The 18,819-nt window shown below is 44.7% G+C and overlaps 3 protein-coding genes across 4 annotated transcripts; 1 reads left to right on the plus strand and 2 right to left on the minus strand.

Annotated features, from left to right (window-relative positions):
- The first annotated feature begins 425 nt into the window (after positions 1-425).
- ddx43 (DEAD (Asp-Glu-Ala-Asp) box polypeptide 43) lies at positions 426-8,358 on the plus strand. Its single transcript, XM_034608251.1, has 16 exons — positions 426-802; positions 1,308-1,363; positions 1,845-1,962; positions 2,075-2,230; positions 2,353-2,434; positions 3,059-3,218; positions 4,159-4,277; positions 4,401-4,511; positions 4,619-4,760; positions 5,019-5,119; positions 5,499-5,586; positions 5,703-5,833; positions 5,961-6,067; positions 6,231-6,369; positions 6,469-6,556; positions 7,776-8,358. Exons 1-16 carry the CDS (start codon positions 499-501, stop codon positions 7,956-7,958), a joined length of 2,085 nt encoding a protein of 694 aa, XP_034464142.1. The 5' UTR covers positions 426-498; the 3' UTR covers positions 7,959-8,358.
- A 798-nt stretch (positions 8,359-9,156) lies between these two features.
- On the minus strand, positions 9,157-11,821 carry cgas (cyclic GMP-AMP synthase). The gene is made up of 5 exons (XM_034608252.1): positions 11,116-11,821; positions 10,794-11,007; positions 10,140-10,397; positions 9,758-9,857; positions 9,157-9,525 (listed from the first exon to the last, which is right to left on the minus strand). The coding sequence occupies exons 1-5, from the start codon at positions 11,788-11,790 to the stop codon at positions 9,189-9,191; spliced, it is 1,584 nt and encodes a 527-aa protein (XP_034464143.1). The 5' UTR covers positions 11,791-11,821; the 3' UTR covers positions 9,157-9,188.
- Positions 11,822-12,607: 786 nt separating this feature from the next.
- Positions 12,608-17,337, minus strand: LOC117775274 (elongation factor 1-alpha, somatic form-like). Of its 2 annotated transcripts, none has more exons than XM_034608256.1 (8): positions 17,197-17,337; positions 15,881-16,061; positions 15,616-15,795; positions 15,072-15,368; positions 14,451-14,601; positions 14,094-14,350; positions 13,521-13,755; positions 12,608-13,398 (listed from the first exon to the last, which is right to left on the minus strand). In XM_034608256.1, exons 2-8 carry the CDS (start codon positions 16,022-16,024, stop codon positions 13,274-13,276), a joined length of 1,389 nt encoding a protein of 462 aa, XP_034464147.1. In that variant the 5' UTR covers positions 16,025-16,061; positions 17,197-17,337; the 3' UTR covers positions 12,608-13,273. The 2 variants fall into 2 exon arrangements, with proteins under 2 accessions (XP_034464147.1, XP_034464148.1); XM_034608257.1 differs by lacking the exon at positions 17,197-17,337 and adding an exon at positions 16,863-17,187 and having other exon boundaries at positions 12,609-13,398.
- Between the last annotated feature and the right edge of the window lie 1,482 nt (positions 17,338-18,819).

The raw sequence follows: 18,819 nt of genomic DNA on the forward strand, positions 1-18,819 counted from the left end.
TTACAGATCTTCTCCTCCTTGTTTACGTCTGGACACAACGTGCTGCGTGTGACCTCTTGTTCCTCTGAAGGTCACATCAGGGCCGCGACCAGTTCATTTGAATAGATAACATGAACAGCTACATAAAGAAGTCAGATCTGGGAATAAAACCAGGATTGAGCACTAAGGCCTGAAGTGTGAACGTAGTGACAAGTGTCCGGATCTGAATTGAGAAGCTGTTCACACTGTCATTAACCAATCAGATCTGGGTCACATGGGGGCCGGGCTGTGTGGACATGGTCTCAAAGTGTTTCCTGGACTCAAACCCTTCACCCACTCCTCCAGTGGTGACAGGTAAAGACTGAGGTTTCAGTTTTTGGGTGAACTATCCCTTTGAGTTGGTGGTTTTAAATGTAAAAAGCTGTAAATTCCCGGTGAGCTGATGGGGTCATGAAGGGGTCATGAAGGGGCCGTGAAGGGGTCATGAGTCCGTGAAGCAGCGTGCAGGTGAGAAGCGACATGTCGGACTGGGAAGAAGACCCAGCCCTCCAGAGACCGGAGCCCAGGCCGCCATGCGAGGACCGGCCACGGGAACGTGTGTTCCACGGTGAGAGGGACGGACCCAGGTTCGGAGGCCCCCGGTTCGGAGGCCCCAGGGACTGGAGACCCGAGCGGAGCGACGCGCACCGAGTCCCGGGAGGTGGACGCGAGGGCACGGACCTCGGAGGAACCCGGGAGCGACGGGGCTTCGGCGGTGAAAGGTCGGACTTCTACCCGCCTGTGACACTCACCGTGGAGAACACTTCTGTCGGGAGAATAATAGGTTTGTTCCCGGGGAAGAGGTTTTACTTTCAGCGGCAGGTGTTCGGGACTTCGCTGGTAGCTGTGCTATGCTAATCCCGCGGGAGGTAGCTAGCTAGTTGTGCTATGCTAATCCCGCGGGAGGTAGCTAGCTAGTTGTGCTATGCTAATCCCGCGGGAGGTAGCTAGCTGTGCTATGCTAATCCCGCGGGAGGTAGCTATTTTTGCTGTGCTAATCCCGCGGGAGGTAGCTAGCTGTGCTATGCTAATCCCGCGGGAGGTAGCTAGCTGTGCTGTGCTAATCCCGCGGGAGGTAGCTAGCTGTGCTGTGCTAATCCCGCGGGAGGTAGCTAGCGGTGCTGTGCTAATCCCGCGGGAGGTAGCTAGCCGTGCTATGCTAATCCCGCGGGAGGTAGCTAGCTCACCAGTTTGTCTGTGGAGGTTTTCCCGCACATATTTACACCTGAATGTCAAATAAATGTACACGGAGAGATTTCCAGACTCTTAAATGAAGTTTCTCGATGAAGGTCGCGGAGGAGCCAAAATCCGTGAACTTGAAGAAAGCTCGGGTGCCAGGATCAAGGTAAGATGATGTTGAGTTATGTGTTTAACAACTTTCATAAAGATTCATAAAGCTTGTTATCAATGTTCCCTTCAATTCCATTTGGTCTGAAGCAACCGGACCTATTTCAACTGTAGTTTACGAAGGTGTTAAAGACAGAAGTCCTACTTTCATCAGTCATCACATCTGGAAACTAACTTTACAAAACGTCCTCAATCAGATGATAAATGTAGTTTTTCACACATTAAAAGAAAACCAGCAGTTGGATGTGTCTCTTGTAAACAGGTCTTCTTCCAAATCCGGAGCCAAATGATCTTGTTCCCAGAAGGGTGAAGGGTAAATTCAAGGTGATGCACACTCGTGATGTATCGAGTATTTTTGGTCCGGACCGAACGGCGATAAGTTAGGGTGCTATGCTACCGCGCTGTGTTCTTTTCCCTGAGGTTAGCACGTTACCGATGTTTGTTTTGCGTCCTGTGTACCTCCACTGGTCTTTTTTTAGATAAACCGGGGGGATTATGAAGGTGAGGTGCTCATCTTCGGCTCCTCTGCTGCCCAGGAGAAGGCCAAGGAGATGATTGAACACTTGTTGGCAGATGGCAACTCTAGATTTTGCAATGGTACAAAGTAATTTTTTCTATAAAACAGTGATCCTGAAATCTTCCTAGCATTAGTGTCCTTACACTTACAGCTGTAAATACACCTCCTGCATTATGCTGATGTCTTTGTCAGAGGCTGGTAAGGCAGGAGACTATGGAGGAGTAAGCAACAACTCAGTCTGGTCTTCTGACCAGTTAAAGGCTTCCAGTGAAACTCCACCCCGACCATCCATAGATTGGAACTCCATCCGGGAGAACAGGGACAAGTATGAAGAGATCAAGTGGCAGGGTGAGGCCTCACATACTGTCCTCATTAGGACAACTACACTTTCTGGCCTCGTTTGTTTTGTCTCATCACTGTGGTTTTTAAAAATGGTCCCAAGGCTTTAAAGTATGTCTGACTTCCTTCAGACCTCCCACCCATGAAGAAGAATTTTTACACGGAGGCCGAGAGTGTATCCAAGCTGCTGGCAGAGGACGTCAGTGAATGGAGGTAATTCTGACAGAGACGTATTTTTCTGTCACTTCATCTTGTTCGCTGCAGGTGTAAAATAAACCACATGTCCACATTATATGGGATTGATAGAGGCAGAGGCAAATGCTATATATAGCACATAGCGAATAATAAGGCTTGTCAGAAACCAGTTGGACAGGCTAGCAAAACCTCAAACCTCCATTACAGCCTCGGACACAAAGGTGGCACCGTTTATATTTACCTCTACTGGAGCAGGTCCAGGCCAGCATGTCTTTGAATTTGTCAGAGGTTCTGAATCTTCAGAGCTTTACAATAAGTGGGGGGGATCGTTTATCAACAAGGGGTTGACCGAGGTCCGATTACGTTGAGCCCTAAACTGTCCACGGGACCAGAATCATTAAACTCAGTTTAGCTCTCTGTCAGTGTCAGATACTCCTCTCCATGAAATTCATTTTTAAACTTTGGAATGGTTTGGAAGTTGATTGAATATTTCTTTGTCTCGTAAACAAAGAACAGAACTTATGTTGACGTGGTTTTTGGAAAACTGTCTGAATGTGGTCTTTGAAACGTAAAGCTCAACGTGGTGTGCATTTGTCTTTTTCTAGTTCAGTAGTTCTAATCTTTACAACAATTCCTCCACAGGAAAGAGAATAACAACATCTTTGTGGACGACCTGAAGGAGGAAGGGGAGAAGCGGCCCATTCCTTATCCCTGCCGAACCTTTCTGGAGGCGTTCGAACCTTTTCCAGAGATCATGGAAAATATTGAGCGAGTTGGCTTCGTCAAACCAACCCCCATCCAGGTATGAGCGTGGTGCGTGGGCCAAGTCGTTCTGTAATTTATCACTCTAATCATTCTTTCACTGTAAATACACAAGGTAAAGAGTGTGATATGCAGGGGAAATGAAACTGCATCACCTCCCTCACTGATTTCACTTTCATTTTACAGGAAGAGGTTTGGTTCAAGGGAATCTAATATCACTGCTTTGAGTCATCACATGGCTGCTCAGTCATGTAATGTGGTTGCAGTGTGAGAAACGTGCTGTAACTACGTTCTGCTGCTTAACGTCCCCACGCTCAACTTCCGTCTGCCTCCCACGTTCATTAACATCCTGCTGTTGCGTCACAACCTGAACAACCTGTTCAGTTCATGTTTTCTTTGGCACATTTTTTCTTTGGGTTGAGCCAGTTGATCTCATAATCAAGTCTGGGTTGGGTTTAACATGCCGCGACTTCATCTCTGTAATTACACTCACAGTTGTATTAATTGCTCTAATCTCTTGCTTGGAAATCGAAACGTGTATTTCCCAAAACGTTGCTCTCAAATGTTTTTAAAGAAATCCTAAATTTAAACAGCAAGTAGGTTCCCAGTTCGAATTTATGTGTTTGCATGTTCTCCCCATGTCTGTGGGTTTTCTCCTGCTTCCTCCCATCGTCCAAAGACATTTAAATAGATTCACACTAAATTCCGATGTGACTTTTGTAATCTTAGATCTTCAAGTTTGAATATGACCAGTTAGAAAGTTGATATCTAGGGATGCTTTGGTTTAATTTGAAAGTTTGACATTATGACTTAAACATCAACTTTTAAGTGACTTTTTATAACTTGGTCTATCAAAGGAAAGAACCACTCTTGATGGGAAGTGGATGGTTTTTAGTAGTTCTAATGGATTTTTAGAAGATCAGTTTAATTTTGTAACGGTAGTATTGTAGCAGTTACTATTGTGATGTTTTTGTTTTCAGTCTCAGGCATGGCCCGTGTTGATGAGCGGAGAGGACCTGATAGCCATTGCTCAGACAGGAACTGGGAAAACTCTGGCTTACCTGCTGCCAGGGTTCATCCATATGGACGGGCAGCATGTGTGAGGAGCAGATCTGTTCCTTGCGTCTTAACTTTTAGGGGCTGAAAGCACTGTTCAGTTTCTTTCATTTCCATTTTTTACTTGCTCGACGATCAAAATCTTTTGTGTTTCCTTCCTTCGTAGACCAAGCGCTGAGCGCAGGGGTCCTGGCATGTTGGTGCTGACTCCCACCAGAGAGCTGGCCCTGCAGATTGAAACTGAGTGCAACAAGTACAGCTATAAAGGCTACAAAAGGTCCAGCAGTCTTATGTTAGGAATCATTAAGGGTTGGTTTTGAACCAGTAATTAATTGCACTGTAGAAGCAACGTGACTTTGACGGTTCTTCTGTTCCCTCTCCCAGTATCTGCATCTACGGTGGAGGGGATAGAAAAGGTCAGATCAACCTGGTGAAGCGCGGAGTGGACATAGTCATCGCCACGCCAGGACGACTACACGATCTACAGATGAACGAGCTCATCAATCTTCGCTCCATCACCTACCTGGTCGGCTGTTTGTGTCTGTGCATGTTGGTCTATGTATGAGGAGGGTGAACGTTTAGATGGGTCCTTTGTTCATAGTGTGACTTTCAATTTTAAAGGCTCAACCCAGTAGAAATCCCTATGAACAGCAACATCAGTGCCTCACTGTTTGTGAAAGTCTTCGGTGTGAACACAAATCTATAATTGCTGTCTTTGGAATCTGTGGTATTTTCTTTGTCTTAAACGTTTTGGATTGATCCTTTTCTTGATGGTTGCAAACAGGTGCTGGACGAGGCCGACCGAATGCTGGATATGGGCTTCGAACCTCAGATAATGAAGATTCTCCTGGACATCCGCCCAGACCGACAGACTGTCATGACCAGGTATGAGTCACATGACACACCTGGTACAAGTGTTTGTCATTGATCAGGACACAAGGACATGTGGACAGATGTTGCCCGAGAGAGAACATCGAAAAAGACCTTCAGCAAAAATCTGTTTGAAGGGTGTTTCAATACATGAATTAATACAGTCGGACAATACATCATATTACTTTCTACAGAGAAAAGTTTGGATTGGTCCATATTTTCCACGGGACAATAGATAATAGAAACTATTAAAAACAAATTCAACCCCTGCATTTGTTTAATTTGCAGCACCGTTCCTCACTAAGGAGTCCTATGTAGATTTACCCTGTAAATGTTGTCTGATGTACACTATTTTATTACAATCCTTTTATTACTGTTAATTCCTGTGTTTCAGTGCCACCTGGCCCACCGGTGTGAGACGACTGTCCAAGTCCTACTTAAAGAATGCCATGATGGTTTATGTCGGCACCCTGGACTTGGCGGTGAGTGAAACATTGCATGTGTTGATTAGACACTTAGTCTGCTCCTATTTCTCTGCTACAGCTGAAATAAGTAAAATCGAGATGCCACATGTTACAACCCTTCCTGTGCTTCTTAGGCGGTTAACACGGTGGAGCAAACCGTGCTGATCGTCCACGAAGAAGAGAAAAAGTCCTACGTGTTTGACTTCATCAAAAACATGCTGCCCCAGGATAAAGTCCTCATCTTTGTTGGCAAGAAGCTTGTGTGAGTAGGAAGTGGCTCACTTACGGGAAACTATCAGATTTAATCACACAGTGACTGACAGCTTGTAACACCCACACTAACGGTGTCCTGTGGTTATGTTTGTTTCTCCACATGCATGTAATCTCAGGGCTGATGACTTGTCCAGCGACATGTGTCTGCAGGGTCTGGCTGTGCAGAGTCTCCATGGCGACCGTGAGCAGTGTGACCGCGAAGAAGCCCTCAAGGACTTTAAAGAGAGTACGTCACCGGAAGGAAATGTGGTTTTAGAAGATGAGCTTTCTATTTCTCAGAAAACGGAAACTGAAAGTTTCGGTGGTGAGCTAGCGATCTCACCTCGAAGCCAACAGGCTGTCACATGTACAGGCCGCGGCTTTAACAATGAATCTGTTTTATCTTCCAGGTCGAGTTCGTATCCTGGTCGCCACTGACCTGGCATCCAGAGGGTTGGACGTCCACGACATAACACATGTCTTTAACTTTGACTTTCCACGTAACATAGAGGAGTATGTCCATCGTGTGGGCCGCACTGGCCGAGCTGGGTAAGGGTCACAGGGTTCTGGGGTCACATGATGGAAATACGCTGCCAGTGTCTGGATGTTTTTGGGCTAGTTTGTGATGTTGGTCCTTTTGTGATCCAGACGCTCGGGCGCTGCCATTACCCTGGTAACAAGAGACAACTGGAGGATGGCCCCTGAACTGATTCATATCCTGGAGCGAGCGGGACAGGTGACACACATTTATATTCACATAAAGAGTGTGACACAGTTCAAATTTAAAGGGGACATAGCATGCCCATTTTACCACAAGTTGATATGGTTCCTTGGGGTCTTAATGAAATGTCTGTAACATACTTTGGTCAAAATACCACAAGGATCATATAAAACAGCACCCTTTTTACCCTGTATAAAACAGCCCTCCACCGAGTGACCTGTTTTGAGTGCCTGTTCCTTTAAATGCGAATGAGCCAGCTCCCCCCTCCCCCCTCTACCCCCATGATTTTAAACGATATAAATTACATATTTTATATGATATAAATTATCAAATATGCATCCCATACTTTGTATTCCCCTTCTATTGTCCTGGAGTTTTAATTTTCCCAATCACATAATTAAATGTCCCCCTCTGCCCCCCCACTACAAGCAGACAGACAGACAGAGAGAGAAAGAGAGGGGTGGGGGGGGCTATGAAGACCAGCATTTACCCCCGAACCCCGACATTCAACGGGTACAACAACAAGCGGAGAAAGCAGAATCGCGGGCTGACCTTATATATACAGTCTATGGGGCTGACCAGCGGAGAAATGCTCGTCCCGTGTGAACAGCCAGGCGGCTGCGCGCTTGGGAACGGCGCTGCGCTGCCTCGCAGCATCCGGTGTAAACACGGCGTGACGGGGAGGTGGGGGGTGGGCCAAGACCATGTAGGGAGACTTCCAGTTCCTTGTTACGACACAAAACCCAGGAAGCTCAATCGAGTCGCTCAAGCATGACGTTTCTGACTTAGAGGAACCATAACAAAACGTGCGAGTGTTTTTTTCCCAGAGTTTTTGGGTTGGTAGACATGAGCCAGATACCCACATTAACCTGTAGAAGCACTAACAAAGTGGAATTTGCATGCTATGTCCCCTTTAAGTTCAATGATCATCTTGCACACTTGATCCCCAACAAAATCTTATGAGTCCTTCCCTGGCTCGTGCTGAACCATTCCACCAGGTAGTTTTTGTGTAATCCTGCAAACGGAAGCAAACGCAGATGAAACAATAACTTCTTTACTTCACAATAACTGTTTTTCACTTCATAGAAAGCACAAACACACAATGACTTGTCTGATCTAAGTTGTATTTGAAACCTGAAAGTTTAATCAAGTAGGAAGCCTATTTTAATGTTATTTGAATGAATGTTTTTTTTGTATTCATTTATCACAAGCCATGTAATGATTGTGATTACAGGAGGTCCCTGAGGAGCTGGTGCTCATGGCAGAGAGATACGAGAAGCACAAGAGGGAGAAGGAGCTGTGCAGTCCGAGGGGAGAGCAGGGGCGTGGAGGTGGGGGAGGATGGGGCGGGGGTGGGGGGAGGAGAGAAGGCGGAGGGAGAGGAGGCAGAGATCGAAGCCAGAACTGGGGTTTCTAATACGTAAGTGTTTATATATAAGTCCACACATGCCACAATGCCCCCGGCAGATTCACAGACGGAAGTGGAAATGTACAGATAAGAACTTTAACATTCACACGTTTGACACGAAACAGGAGTCTGTTCAGATAAACTCATTTCATTGGTCTGGTGTTCTAATAAGACTAATGTTCATTTTCTTTTTGTGTAGCAGAATCTGAAAATGTGTGTTGTAATTTCTTTTATATCTATATATCTTATTTGTTTTTGCTAGTTTCATATAATTTAAACGCAGTTGACTTCCTGTTTTAAAAATGTTTAAGATGCACAATTTGTACAGATTTCTTCTGTTTTTGTAATTCACAGCAGTGTTTTGTTACGTCATTTCTTGACACCATTTCAGTCTAATAAATTCTTGAAGAGACCCGACGCTGTATATTTTACTGACTTGGTGACGTATCTGTGACGCCGTTGAATACAGTAATGATTAAATCTGCTTTGCACCATTTCCATATTTACTGGAAGATACTAAAGGTAAATGTCCTTGTATTATTATTATTATTATTATTATTATTATTATTATTATTATCATTATTATCATTCAGACTTGGAAGGAGTGTATTCGTCGGTTCTTAACCACCTTGTGTTTTTTCACAGGAAGCTCTGCCCCACATCGACTGCACTAGCACACGAACAGGAAACATCTCTGCCCTGCAAATGTAAGATTTCCTAGAAGTGTTGGGGGGGGGGGATGAGCCAGAGGAAGTTTTCTCTTTGTCACATCAGCTTTTTAAAGTTTGTCTTCAACAAAAGCGCAGAAAAGAAGAAATGTAAACGAGGCTGTGTTATTGTAAAAATCAGCACAACAGCTGAAATTGTTTTATTTACTCTTTAAATAATTACTATAAGTGTTTTAGATGTTTAAATGTGTATTTCTTACTTCAGGCAGACTTTGCTTTCAATTAACCTAAAACAATCTGATAACAACTTCATTGTAAAGCAGAAGAATAATTAAATTTAATAGAAAATTCATATCGGTTGAACACGGTATTTGTGCTTTCTCAAAATACTAATAATATAATCATTTTTATGGCACCTTTTGCAACATAAATGAAGATTTGAAGGCAAACAATCAGTTCGATAATACAGCTTAAAAATCTGTTTTCATCACACACAAAAATATTGACCGTGAAAGATAGAAACAGCTAAAAGAGACAAATGCTTGATAATTTTATTAATTAGAAGTGAGAATCAGTTGAGTCTGAAAATAGGAAAGCCGTTGTCACGTTCCTCCTCGATACAGCGAGCCAGGCGAAGGCACTTCGTCTTGTCAATGCCGAAGAGGAGGTTCTGATCTGGGATGAAGAAGTTGGGGAGAACACATTTTTCCAGATGTCCCATAAAGTCCCCCAGCAGCTGCAGAAAGCAGCGGCTCAGACTGGAGGCGCTCCAGTCACTGTCTTTTCCTCTAGAGCTGCAGGCGTGGAGCAGGGTGGTCTTGGCCTGGTAGGAGTAGAACTTCTCAAATGAAGCCTCTCTTTCTTTCAGCAGACTGAGAAGGTGTTTCAGGAGCTTTAAACACTCCTTCCTGAATGTCAAGAAAAAGGAGCATATTCTCAAATGAGTGAAATTCATGATAACACAGTTAGTTTCATATTTTGGCTGATATGATCATGAAACATATTGCATGTATTAGAAGCTAAGCAGTATTCAAAAGATCTTCAATCTAACTGAGGACCCAGCAGAAACCCTTGACCTGTATGAAATAAAAACCCATCCAGTGTTTTACTTAAAGAGAAATATGTTTGTCACAATCGGACCTGCAGCAGCGTTGGCCTTCTCTTTCACAGCACGTCTTCTCCGAGCCGTGATTCAACAGAATGCCCTTCTCAACATGCGAGAATGAAACCCGCCAAGCATCTGTGTGTTGGAGAAGACAGAATACTCAATGGGCAGATCATCAAATCACATCGTATTTGTATAGCCCGTATTCACAAATCACGATTGGTCTCATAGCTCTAAACAAGATGTGACATCCTCCGTAGAAACCTCAGAGCCTCAAGTGAGAGATCCCCCTCCCAGGACAGACAGAGGAGCAACAGAGGAAGAGCACGTCCACAGAAAAACTATATTTTCATTCATTTCCTATTCATGAAACGGCTAAAAAAAAATTTTTAAGTATATGTCAGAGGAGTTACTCACCTTTAGCTAAAACGCCGTCATGCTCGACTGCTCCCCTGCCTTCGTATTTTGGGACAAGATAATATGGCTGTCTCTTGTAATCCTGCTTCACTTTAGTCCCCAGCCAGCCCTGGATTTGAAAGCCCTGTTGGGTAAAAGCTGGCCAGCTTGTTCGGACCTTGATGCTGAGAACAACATCCAGGGAGATGATCACAGACTGAACTGTAGTCGTCAGGGTCACTGCAGGACAGCCAGGCTTCTTTCTTGTCACCGTCCAATCTGAGAAAACAGAGCAGCACAATAAAAAGTCAGCAAATTGTTTTATTTGTACATAAATGAAGATTTGAAGGCGAACAATAGGAAGCAATGACAAACAATTTGAACATCACAACATTGGAGCGAAAATATGAGTAAAAATGCTACAGATGAGAAAAGAGTGAAATAAAGAAAATCTCAATCTCCAAAAACGATCAGAAGTTTCCACCGGCAGATAATTAACATGTTTTGCTTTCTCCAATAAGATGAATGGAAACATAGCTTTTTGGGAATGAGCAGTAAAAGGAGCTGGAAATATTTCTCCTGAAACACCTCGTCAAGAACCCGGTGGATACTTCCACGTTTGCAGCTGTAGGATGAACGTTTAATTCAACTACACATTCAAATATTGGTACTTGCCTGGAAAAGCCTTGACGCACTTCTTCACCTCGTCCCTGAACTCTGTCAGCATTTCACTGGCACATAAAATGTCGTCGTCCTGAAATTTCTTCAGCGGGTTATTGCCACGTTTTAAAGCCACACTGTAAAAGGCTCTGTTATCTCCAAATGGTTCAATTTTCACCCGGTCAACTTCGATGGACAGCATGACGTCAAACTCATCAGGTTTAGAAATCTGTATACACAAAACATCACTGTCATACGACTGTATTGTTAAAGACACTGCATCAAAATGTTAGTTCACTTCTTCTAATCTGAAACCTACGTCCTCGAGAAAACTTACTTTTAAATTCTCATAGTAACTTCCAGTGTTTAGTGCCTCTGCTGTTGTAAAGCAGCAAGTGTTCTTCTTTAAATGCTTGATTATGTGTTTTATCAAGTTATTGACGACTTCTGATGTGTCTGATTTGTCTCTCTTCTTAATCTTCAAATTTTCCAGAGTTGTGGAGAGAAGAGAGTCCACTGTAGCACAGGTTTTTGTGGGCTTTATAGAAGTCTTGGTGGTGTCCTCTGGCTGTGTCGTCTTTGTCTTCTCCTCTGATTTGGCTGTGCCAGGACGTTTCTTTGGTTTTGTAGCCGTTGCGGAGTCTTGTGTTTTGTCCTTTGGTGTCTCTGGCTGTGGTTTCGTTAGCTCCACCTCAGATTTCTCTTTTGATTTGCCAGCACCGGTTGTGGCTCTTGAACCTGGTGAAGGAGCCTTTGTGTCGTCTGTCGGTGGCTTGTTGATCTCCTCTGTGAAGTTTTTTGTCTTTTTCTTTTGACTGCTCTGCTCCGATGACTTCTCATTCGTGCTGTTTGGTGTTTTCTGGTTCCTTCCCTTTGGTTTCTGTTCCGTGGTTGTAGCATTGTGCTTCTCTTCTGTAAAGCCATTCTCTGGATATTCTGCAGTTGTGGTTTTGCCCTTGGCACAATCGGTTTTAGGAGTCGCAGCCTTGCGTGGTCTCCCTCTGCCTGTCATGATGCTGGGATGAGGAATGAAACTACTCTGATGAAATGACTTAAGTTCTTCCTGTTAGTGTATGAGAGCACGCCCCTTAACTCACGCCCCTTAACTCACGCCCCTTAACTACGTGGCAGAATCCCTTAAGCCTTTAAGAGGAAATTATATTCAGTCATTTTGTTCCTGTGACAGTTTTAAGAACTGAGCGTGTGATAAATACAGCTTCATATGTTACAAGTTGTTAAAAAGTGTACAATACCAACAGCTACATGTGTTATTGTAAAAATCAGCACAACAGCCAGAATTGTTTTATTTATTCTTTAAATAATTACTATAAGTATTGTTTCAGATGTTTAAATGTGTATTTCTTACTTCAGGCAGACTTTGCTTTCAATTAACCTAAAACAATCTGATAACAACTTCATTGTAAAGCAGAAAGTAATCAAATTTAATAGAAAATTCATGTTGGTTGAACACATTATTTGTACTTTCTCAAAATATTGTTACGTCCATAATAATACATGAACTAATAATAGCTACTTGGCAGAATGCCCTCAAGCCTTTAAGAAGAAATTATATTCAGTCATTTTGTTCCTGTGACAGATTTAAGAACTGAGTGTGATAAATACAGCTTCATATGATCCTGTTACAAGTTGTTAAAAAATAATGTTTGACAGTAAAATCTATTACAATACCAACAGCTACATCTTGGGGACAAATGTGTGTATTGTACGGATGCTCAGATTTCTGTTGGACTTTTATTGGCTCGTAAAGTTGAAGGCATCAGTTTCCCTGTCACACACAGAAAGTGACTAAAAACCACAAACCGGTATTTTGGTTGAAACATGTTTAATGTTGCAAAGAGGCTCGTGCCATCTTACAATAAGGTGCAGTCGCTTAAGCCAATTTAAGCTTCTCCAGTGCAAGTGCAAAGTTAGCAACACGCCAATCAAAGTGCTTCAGGAGTCCACAGCCGGTCGACTCCGTCTGGAAAGACATGTGGACCATTGTTTTTTTTGTTTTGTGCCTTTTTTTTCTTTTTTTTAAAGCTTGAACACAACAAATCACTCAGTTCTACTAATCTACTACTCATAAGAACATAGTTTAACTTGTTTTCCTGTGCTCTTACCATGTAGCTGCAGACAAACACTAAAAGCAAGACAACATGTACCATGTTAAGAGATCTGCAATCCAGAGAGCTAGAGATAAATTACCTCTAAAGGTTTCTCAGTATCGTATCAACCAAATCAACAGTGCACATTCAAAACTATATGCTTGATATTACATTGTATGTAATGGTAATCTAACTAATGAAATACACACAGGACCACCGCCTCAAGGACTAAAGATCTACATGTTCTTTCCTTCGAATACTTTTGCGATGCATTGTGATGATTAACCAGCCTTTGGTTATTACGTTGAAGCAGCCAATTGTAGGATGGGGTGGGATGACTGATGTCCTGCCCTGGGAGACCTTGGGGTCGGCAGAGTAGCACAACATTCATTTGTTCCTCTGGGCCTTCTGGGCAGACTTGGTAACTTTACCAGTTGTGGAGAGCTTCTTCTCCACACCCTTGATCACGCCGACGGCCACGGTTTGACGCATGTCTCGCACCGCAAAGCGACCTGCGGGGGGAAGAGGAGTGAAGGTGGACATTTTAGTTGATGCGGCGTAACTTCCAGTGGAGTCACAAAGCCTTCGATGGGGGTGAGTGTGTCGTCAAATCCCAGATCACACTTGATCTTACCCAGTGGGGGGTACTCGGAGAAGCTTTCAACACACATGGGCTTGCCAGGAATCATATCCACAATGGCTGCATCTCCGGACTTGAGGGATTTGGGGTTGTCCTCCAGCTTCTTGCCGGACCGGCGATCAATCTTTTCCTTGAGGTCGGCAAACTTGCAGGCGATGTGGGCAGTGTGGCAGTCCAGCACGGGAGCGTAACCAGCACTGATCTGTCCGGGGTGGTTCAGGATGATCACCTGCAAAGCAAAGGGAAAACATGGATGGTCTATTTATAGAAAGATCATTTCCTTCACCGCTTACTGGAAAGATTGACTGTTGGCTTGTTCAGCACTTGTTGCTATGATGCAGGCTAACCCTGTTGTGTAGCAGAAACTTTGTGGAATTGCATCTTGGGATGTGTGTATTTGTTATGTGGCTAAAGTAAGATTCAAAGATGGCTTTTCTTAAAATAAATCTCTATCGATGCTTCATAACTGGAAACATTTCTCAAGTCTAAAAATGGCTCCGACTGAGCAGAATGTTTTTAATCTTGCCCACGTTTCATTTCTGTAAATAGATCCCCTGTGATTCCCACCTGAGCCGTGAAGTTGGCCGCTTCCTGTGGTGGGTCATTCTTGCTATCGCCGGCCACGTTGCCGCGGCGAATGTCTTTGACGGACACGTTTTTGACGTTGAAGCCCACGTTGTCACCAGGGAGCGCCTCAGTCAGAGCCTCGTGGTGCATCTCCACAGACTTGACCTCAGTGGTCACATTGACGGGGGCAAAAGTCACGACCATGCCAGGCTTCAGTACGCCGGTTTCCACCCGGCCCACAGGCACTGTTCCAATACCTGCGACAGATGAACGATTTAAGACGTGAACATGAACGTAGCTCAGTCTCATACTGATCGATAGTTTATTTTACAATAACACTATCCCCTCCTAACATGCCTCCTATCTTGTAGACGTCCTGCAGGGGCAACCGTAGAGCTTTGTCTGTGGGACGACTGGGTGGCTGGATGGCATCCAGGGCCTCCAGCAGGGTGGTCCCTGATGCATTGCCTTCTTTCCTATTGACCTTCCACCCTCTAAACCAGCTCATCTAGAGAAGAGACATTTTCTACTGTTAATTTCAATTAAAAGCTGCAGTTTATAGACGATGTGGAAAACTCAGTGGATTCTGTGTCATTTCTGCAGCGCAATTTCAGGTAATTACTCTAAATAAAAGTAAGACTTTTATAATCAATCATTTAATTGTTTAATGTCGTTATTTAAACTACAGACACACTAAGACTCTACGGCCTTACTTACTACTAGCTTCTATTGTTTCACAACTTGCATGTTAGCACTGACAGCACTGATTCATATTGACTATGATTGTGCTTAATTAAAGATTCATTGTCTTGGTATTCAACACAGCTCGAGGGTTACTCACTCTTTCACGGGTCTGATTTGAGTTCCATCTACAGTCTCTCTCTTCACCATATCTACAAATTAGTATTCAAATCCAAGGCCGCACGGCTCAATAATCAGAATGACCTTTTCCTGTCTCTTCTGCTGTGTTCTACTCACATTGGGGCTGGGCTCGAGCATGTTGTCTCCATTCCAGCCGGAAATGGGCACAAAGGCGACGGTGTCCGGGTTGTAGCCGATCTTCTTGATGTAGGTGCTCACTTCCTTCACAATCTCCTCGTAACGTTTCTGGCTGTAGTTCGGCTCGGTGGAGTCCATCTTGTTGATGCCCACGATGAGCTGCTTCACCCCCAGGGTGTAGGCCAGGAGGGCGTGCTCGCGGGTTTGCCCGTTCTTGGAGATGCCCGCCTCGAACTCTCCGACGCCGGCGGCCACGATCAGCACAGCGCAGTCTGCCTGAAGATGCAGGAGACGAAACATTAGTGCTCGGTTGGTGAGTTTTATGAGTTTTGAAAAAGTTTTATTGTCACAGATTGAATGTCTTTATCAATTCCAACACCGGAAACCTTTTGAATTTACTTGCTGCTGCGTGTATTGTTTACAAAGCAATAAAAATCTGTTCTCTCTTTGTCACTAGAAGTGTGTTGCATGTTTTGTTGTAGAATGCTGCGTGCACACGGAGGCTGAGTGTCCTGTTACACACCTGTGAGGTCCCAGTGATCATGTTCTTGATGAAGTCCCTGTGACCCGGGGCGTCGATGATGGTCACGTAGTACCTGCTGGTTTCAAACTTCCACAGTGAGATGTCGATGGTAATGCCGCGCTCCCTCTCTGCCTTCAGCTTGTCCAGCACCCAGGCGTATTTGAACGAGCCCTTCCCCATCTGAGAAGTAAGTGATGCGGATCAGAGCCAGTCTGGATTGTCTCTTATGCTCGGACTGATCTTCCTCCCTCCTCCACCTACTCACCTCTGCAGCCTCCTTTTCAAACTTCTCGATGGTTCTCTTGTCGATGCCCCCGCACTTGTAGATAAGGTGGCCCGTGGTGGTGGACTTCCCAGAGTCCACATGGCCGATCACAACAATGTTGATGTGGATCTTCTCCTTCCCCATGGCGCCTGGAGACGGCTGAGCTCACGAGACGGACTATCTGCCAAAGCCAGGGTTGAGTTACAGTTAGGTGGATATGCAGACGGTTCCCGGGGCAGGAAACAGAAACGCTTCATGCACTAGTTATCACGATGGACAGTACGGCTCAGTGATCTTTGAGGGTGGAAGAAACGACTGAATAAGGCTCAAACTTCTTTGATTACACAGCTGGAGAGTCGGCCATAGTTCTGCCACACTGAATAAAAACACTTGTGCTTGAAGTGACTGGTGCAGAAAGATGTAAACGGAAGGAGACGTTGATCCCTTTCCTGACTTTGAACTGAATCGCCTGTTTCATCCCGAGTGTGCTAAACTGAAGTGGGTGTTTTTCTAAGTGGTTTGTCTCTGAAGATTAAAGGATGGTATCAACAGTCACTGAACGGCGCCAACACAAACCCTCCGCCCCTCCCGTTCACTCCACCCCTCCCTCCACAGCCCTGCTCCCCTGTGCACAGACACATCACCACAACAAGGCTCCAGCACCGTCCTCTGCTCCCACACTTTAACCACCGCTTCATCCCAAACTACAATCCACCATTTTGTCAGGTTCTATCCACACAGACAGGGTAGCATCCATTTCTCACACTGCAGTGCACTGGGTTGACACAGTGCACACACACACACACAGACACACACAAACACACACTGTTGTTTACTCTGCCGGAGTCATGACGACCACTCTGAATTGAAGTCTGCACACAGGCACTGCACAGTTTTCAGTTAAATAATCCACCTGACAGAGTTAATTCTGAATCTAGTTATTCCTGATTAGAAATAATCCAACTGTGGCACGAGTCCTCGCATGATCTCGTGCACGCAGGTGAACTCGACATTTCACACGCGCGCACTTCTCTCATCCCTCGCGTGGAGCGTCACCGCGGCTGCCGCAGTGCGCTCCCGTCCGCAGATCCTCACGATCCCCGCGGACGAGAGGAGCCGCTGCGGTGGAGCTCGCGTCTTTAACGGAGGGTGGAGAGGACGCGTCCACCCTCCGCCATGTTCTGTCCGCTGCCGGGATGCGCGTCAACCGGCGGCTCCTCTCTGCGCCGCAACAACAACATCCCCGCGGCTGCAGGTCGAGGCGCTGCAGGACCGACACGAGGGGGGGGATCTAGCTCCTCTGCAGCGGGTCGTACCTGAGGGGGGGTCCGGTGTCCGGGGTCCGGTGCGGCTGAGACGCTGATCCGGTGTTTAGCGCACAGGTCGGGACAGGCGGGGGCTGTTGCGTAATTGCGCGCACCCGCTGCCGCCACAGCATCGGACGCGTGTCGTGCCCAAAAGTGATCGTGTGCCAGAAGCGTCAGTCTCTCCCGCTGCTTTGACCTCATCCAGCCTCAGTTACTCATCTTTCAATATCTGGGTTCATACTCAGGTTCAATACTTCTCTTATCACCGGATACTTTAAATATCTGTCCTGTCAGTATCTCCATGATACTCCTTCAGTGACAGCTCTGTGGTAAACTTTCATCTCACTAGTGAACTTACTCTGGAGCTATGTGGACTTTTTAGTATTCTTTAATATTCCATTCTATTCTATCTATATTATTCTCCTGCTCTTGTTTTGTGAGCTTCTGGATTCCTCTGAATCAATGAAGTATCTGAATCAAACTTGTCAAAACGTGCAAATATAAGTTCGTTTTTTTCTGATATAACCTTTATTAGAAGTGAGATTTTATAAATGCAATTTTTCACTTTCATTTGACACAAAGTGTGAGAAGTAATGTGCAGTGTTTAGTCCCGTAGATCCCACTGGGAGAGTTTCTCTGTTCAGTCTTCGTCAGTTGGAGCTTGAACCCTGACAACCTTCACAGAAGTGAAGCTATCCACAGTTCAACAAGCAGCAGTGATGGATGTCTGTTCTGAACTGGCGCTTTCTGGTCGTACCGTACATTTCATAGCGGAGTAGTGAAACGTGTAACACTATAAGTTGTAGTACACTTGTGCGTAGTTAACTGGGCACCTCGTCCAAGAGGCCTTTTCAGGTCTGTTTGTTTCTATTCAGCCTCTGTAGGTCTTATCTCCAAACATACTCAGCTCCAGGTTTCTAACAACGATCCGCCTTCAGTAAGATCACGTCTTTGCAGCCGTAGCTTCTGAGCCTATTTGTCTGTGGAAGTAGAGAAATATATATAATAGTGTGAGAGCTGTGAATAAGTTTGATCAACATCAGGGTGAAGAGTGAAAGAGTTGCTGGTTCTCGATGCGTCCAGGGAAGCAGAGTTAAACAATATTTATCTCTTTACTTTAAACGCTTTTACTTCTGTTGCAGACATTTAGTTATTAATGTTAAACCCTTTGTTTTCAATTAAGTGCAATTAGGTTTTGTTCTATATTTCTCTTGAAACGAGACGTGTGACATCACTGAAAACTCTCCACTCTGACGGGGAGTGGGAACGTTATTGTTCTTTAACCCAAATGAGAAGTGGTGTAAAGTGTATTTGAAGCAGTAGGTGTGAAAGATGTCGTTCCTTTGGCTGAAACCCGGAGACAGTTGCCACATAATGAAATAAAAACCCAACACAACCTGAGATTGAAGCACAGCTGTTTATGATGAAGTATTTACAGAACATGACACTGATTTGAGACATTCTTTCTGGAATGTTCCCAGGGTGAAGGTTTACATTGATTTCACTTGGTGTAGTTTATATACAGCATATCATACAAAAAGTCCCTTTACTCTCAACATGAAGGTAAAACTGAAGTAAGAAAACAGCAGTGAACAGAAGGAATCATTAAAACAATAAAACACACACACCTGA

This window comes from Hippoglossus hippoglossus, chromosome 15, assembly GCF_009819705.1.
Source record: "Hippoglossus hippoglossus isolate fHipHip1 chromosome 15, fHipHip1.pri, whole genome shotgun sequence".
Classification (NCBI taxonomy): Eukaryota; Metazoa; Chordata; class Actinopteri; order Pleuronectiformes; family Pleuronectidae; genus Hippoglossus; species Hippoglossus hippoglossus.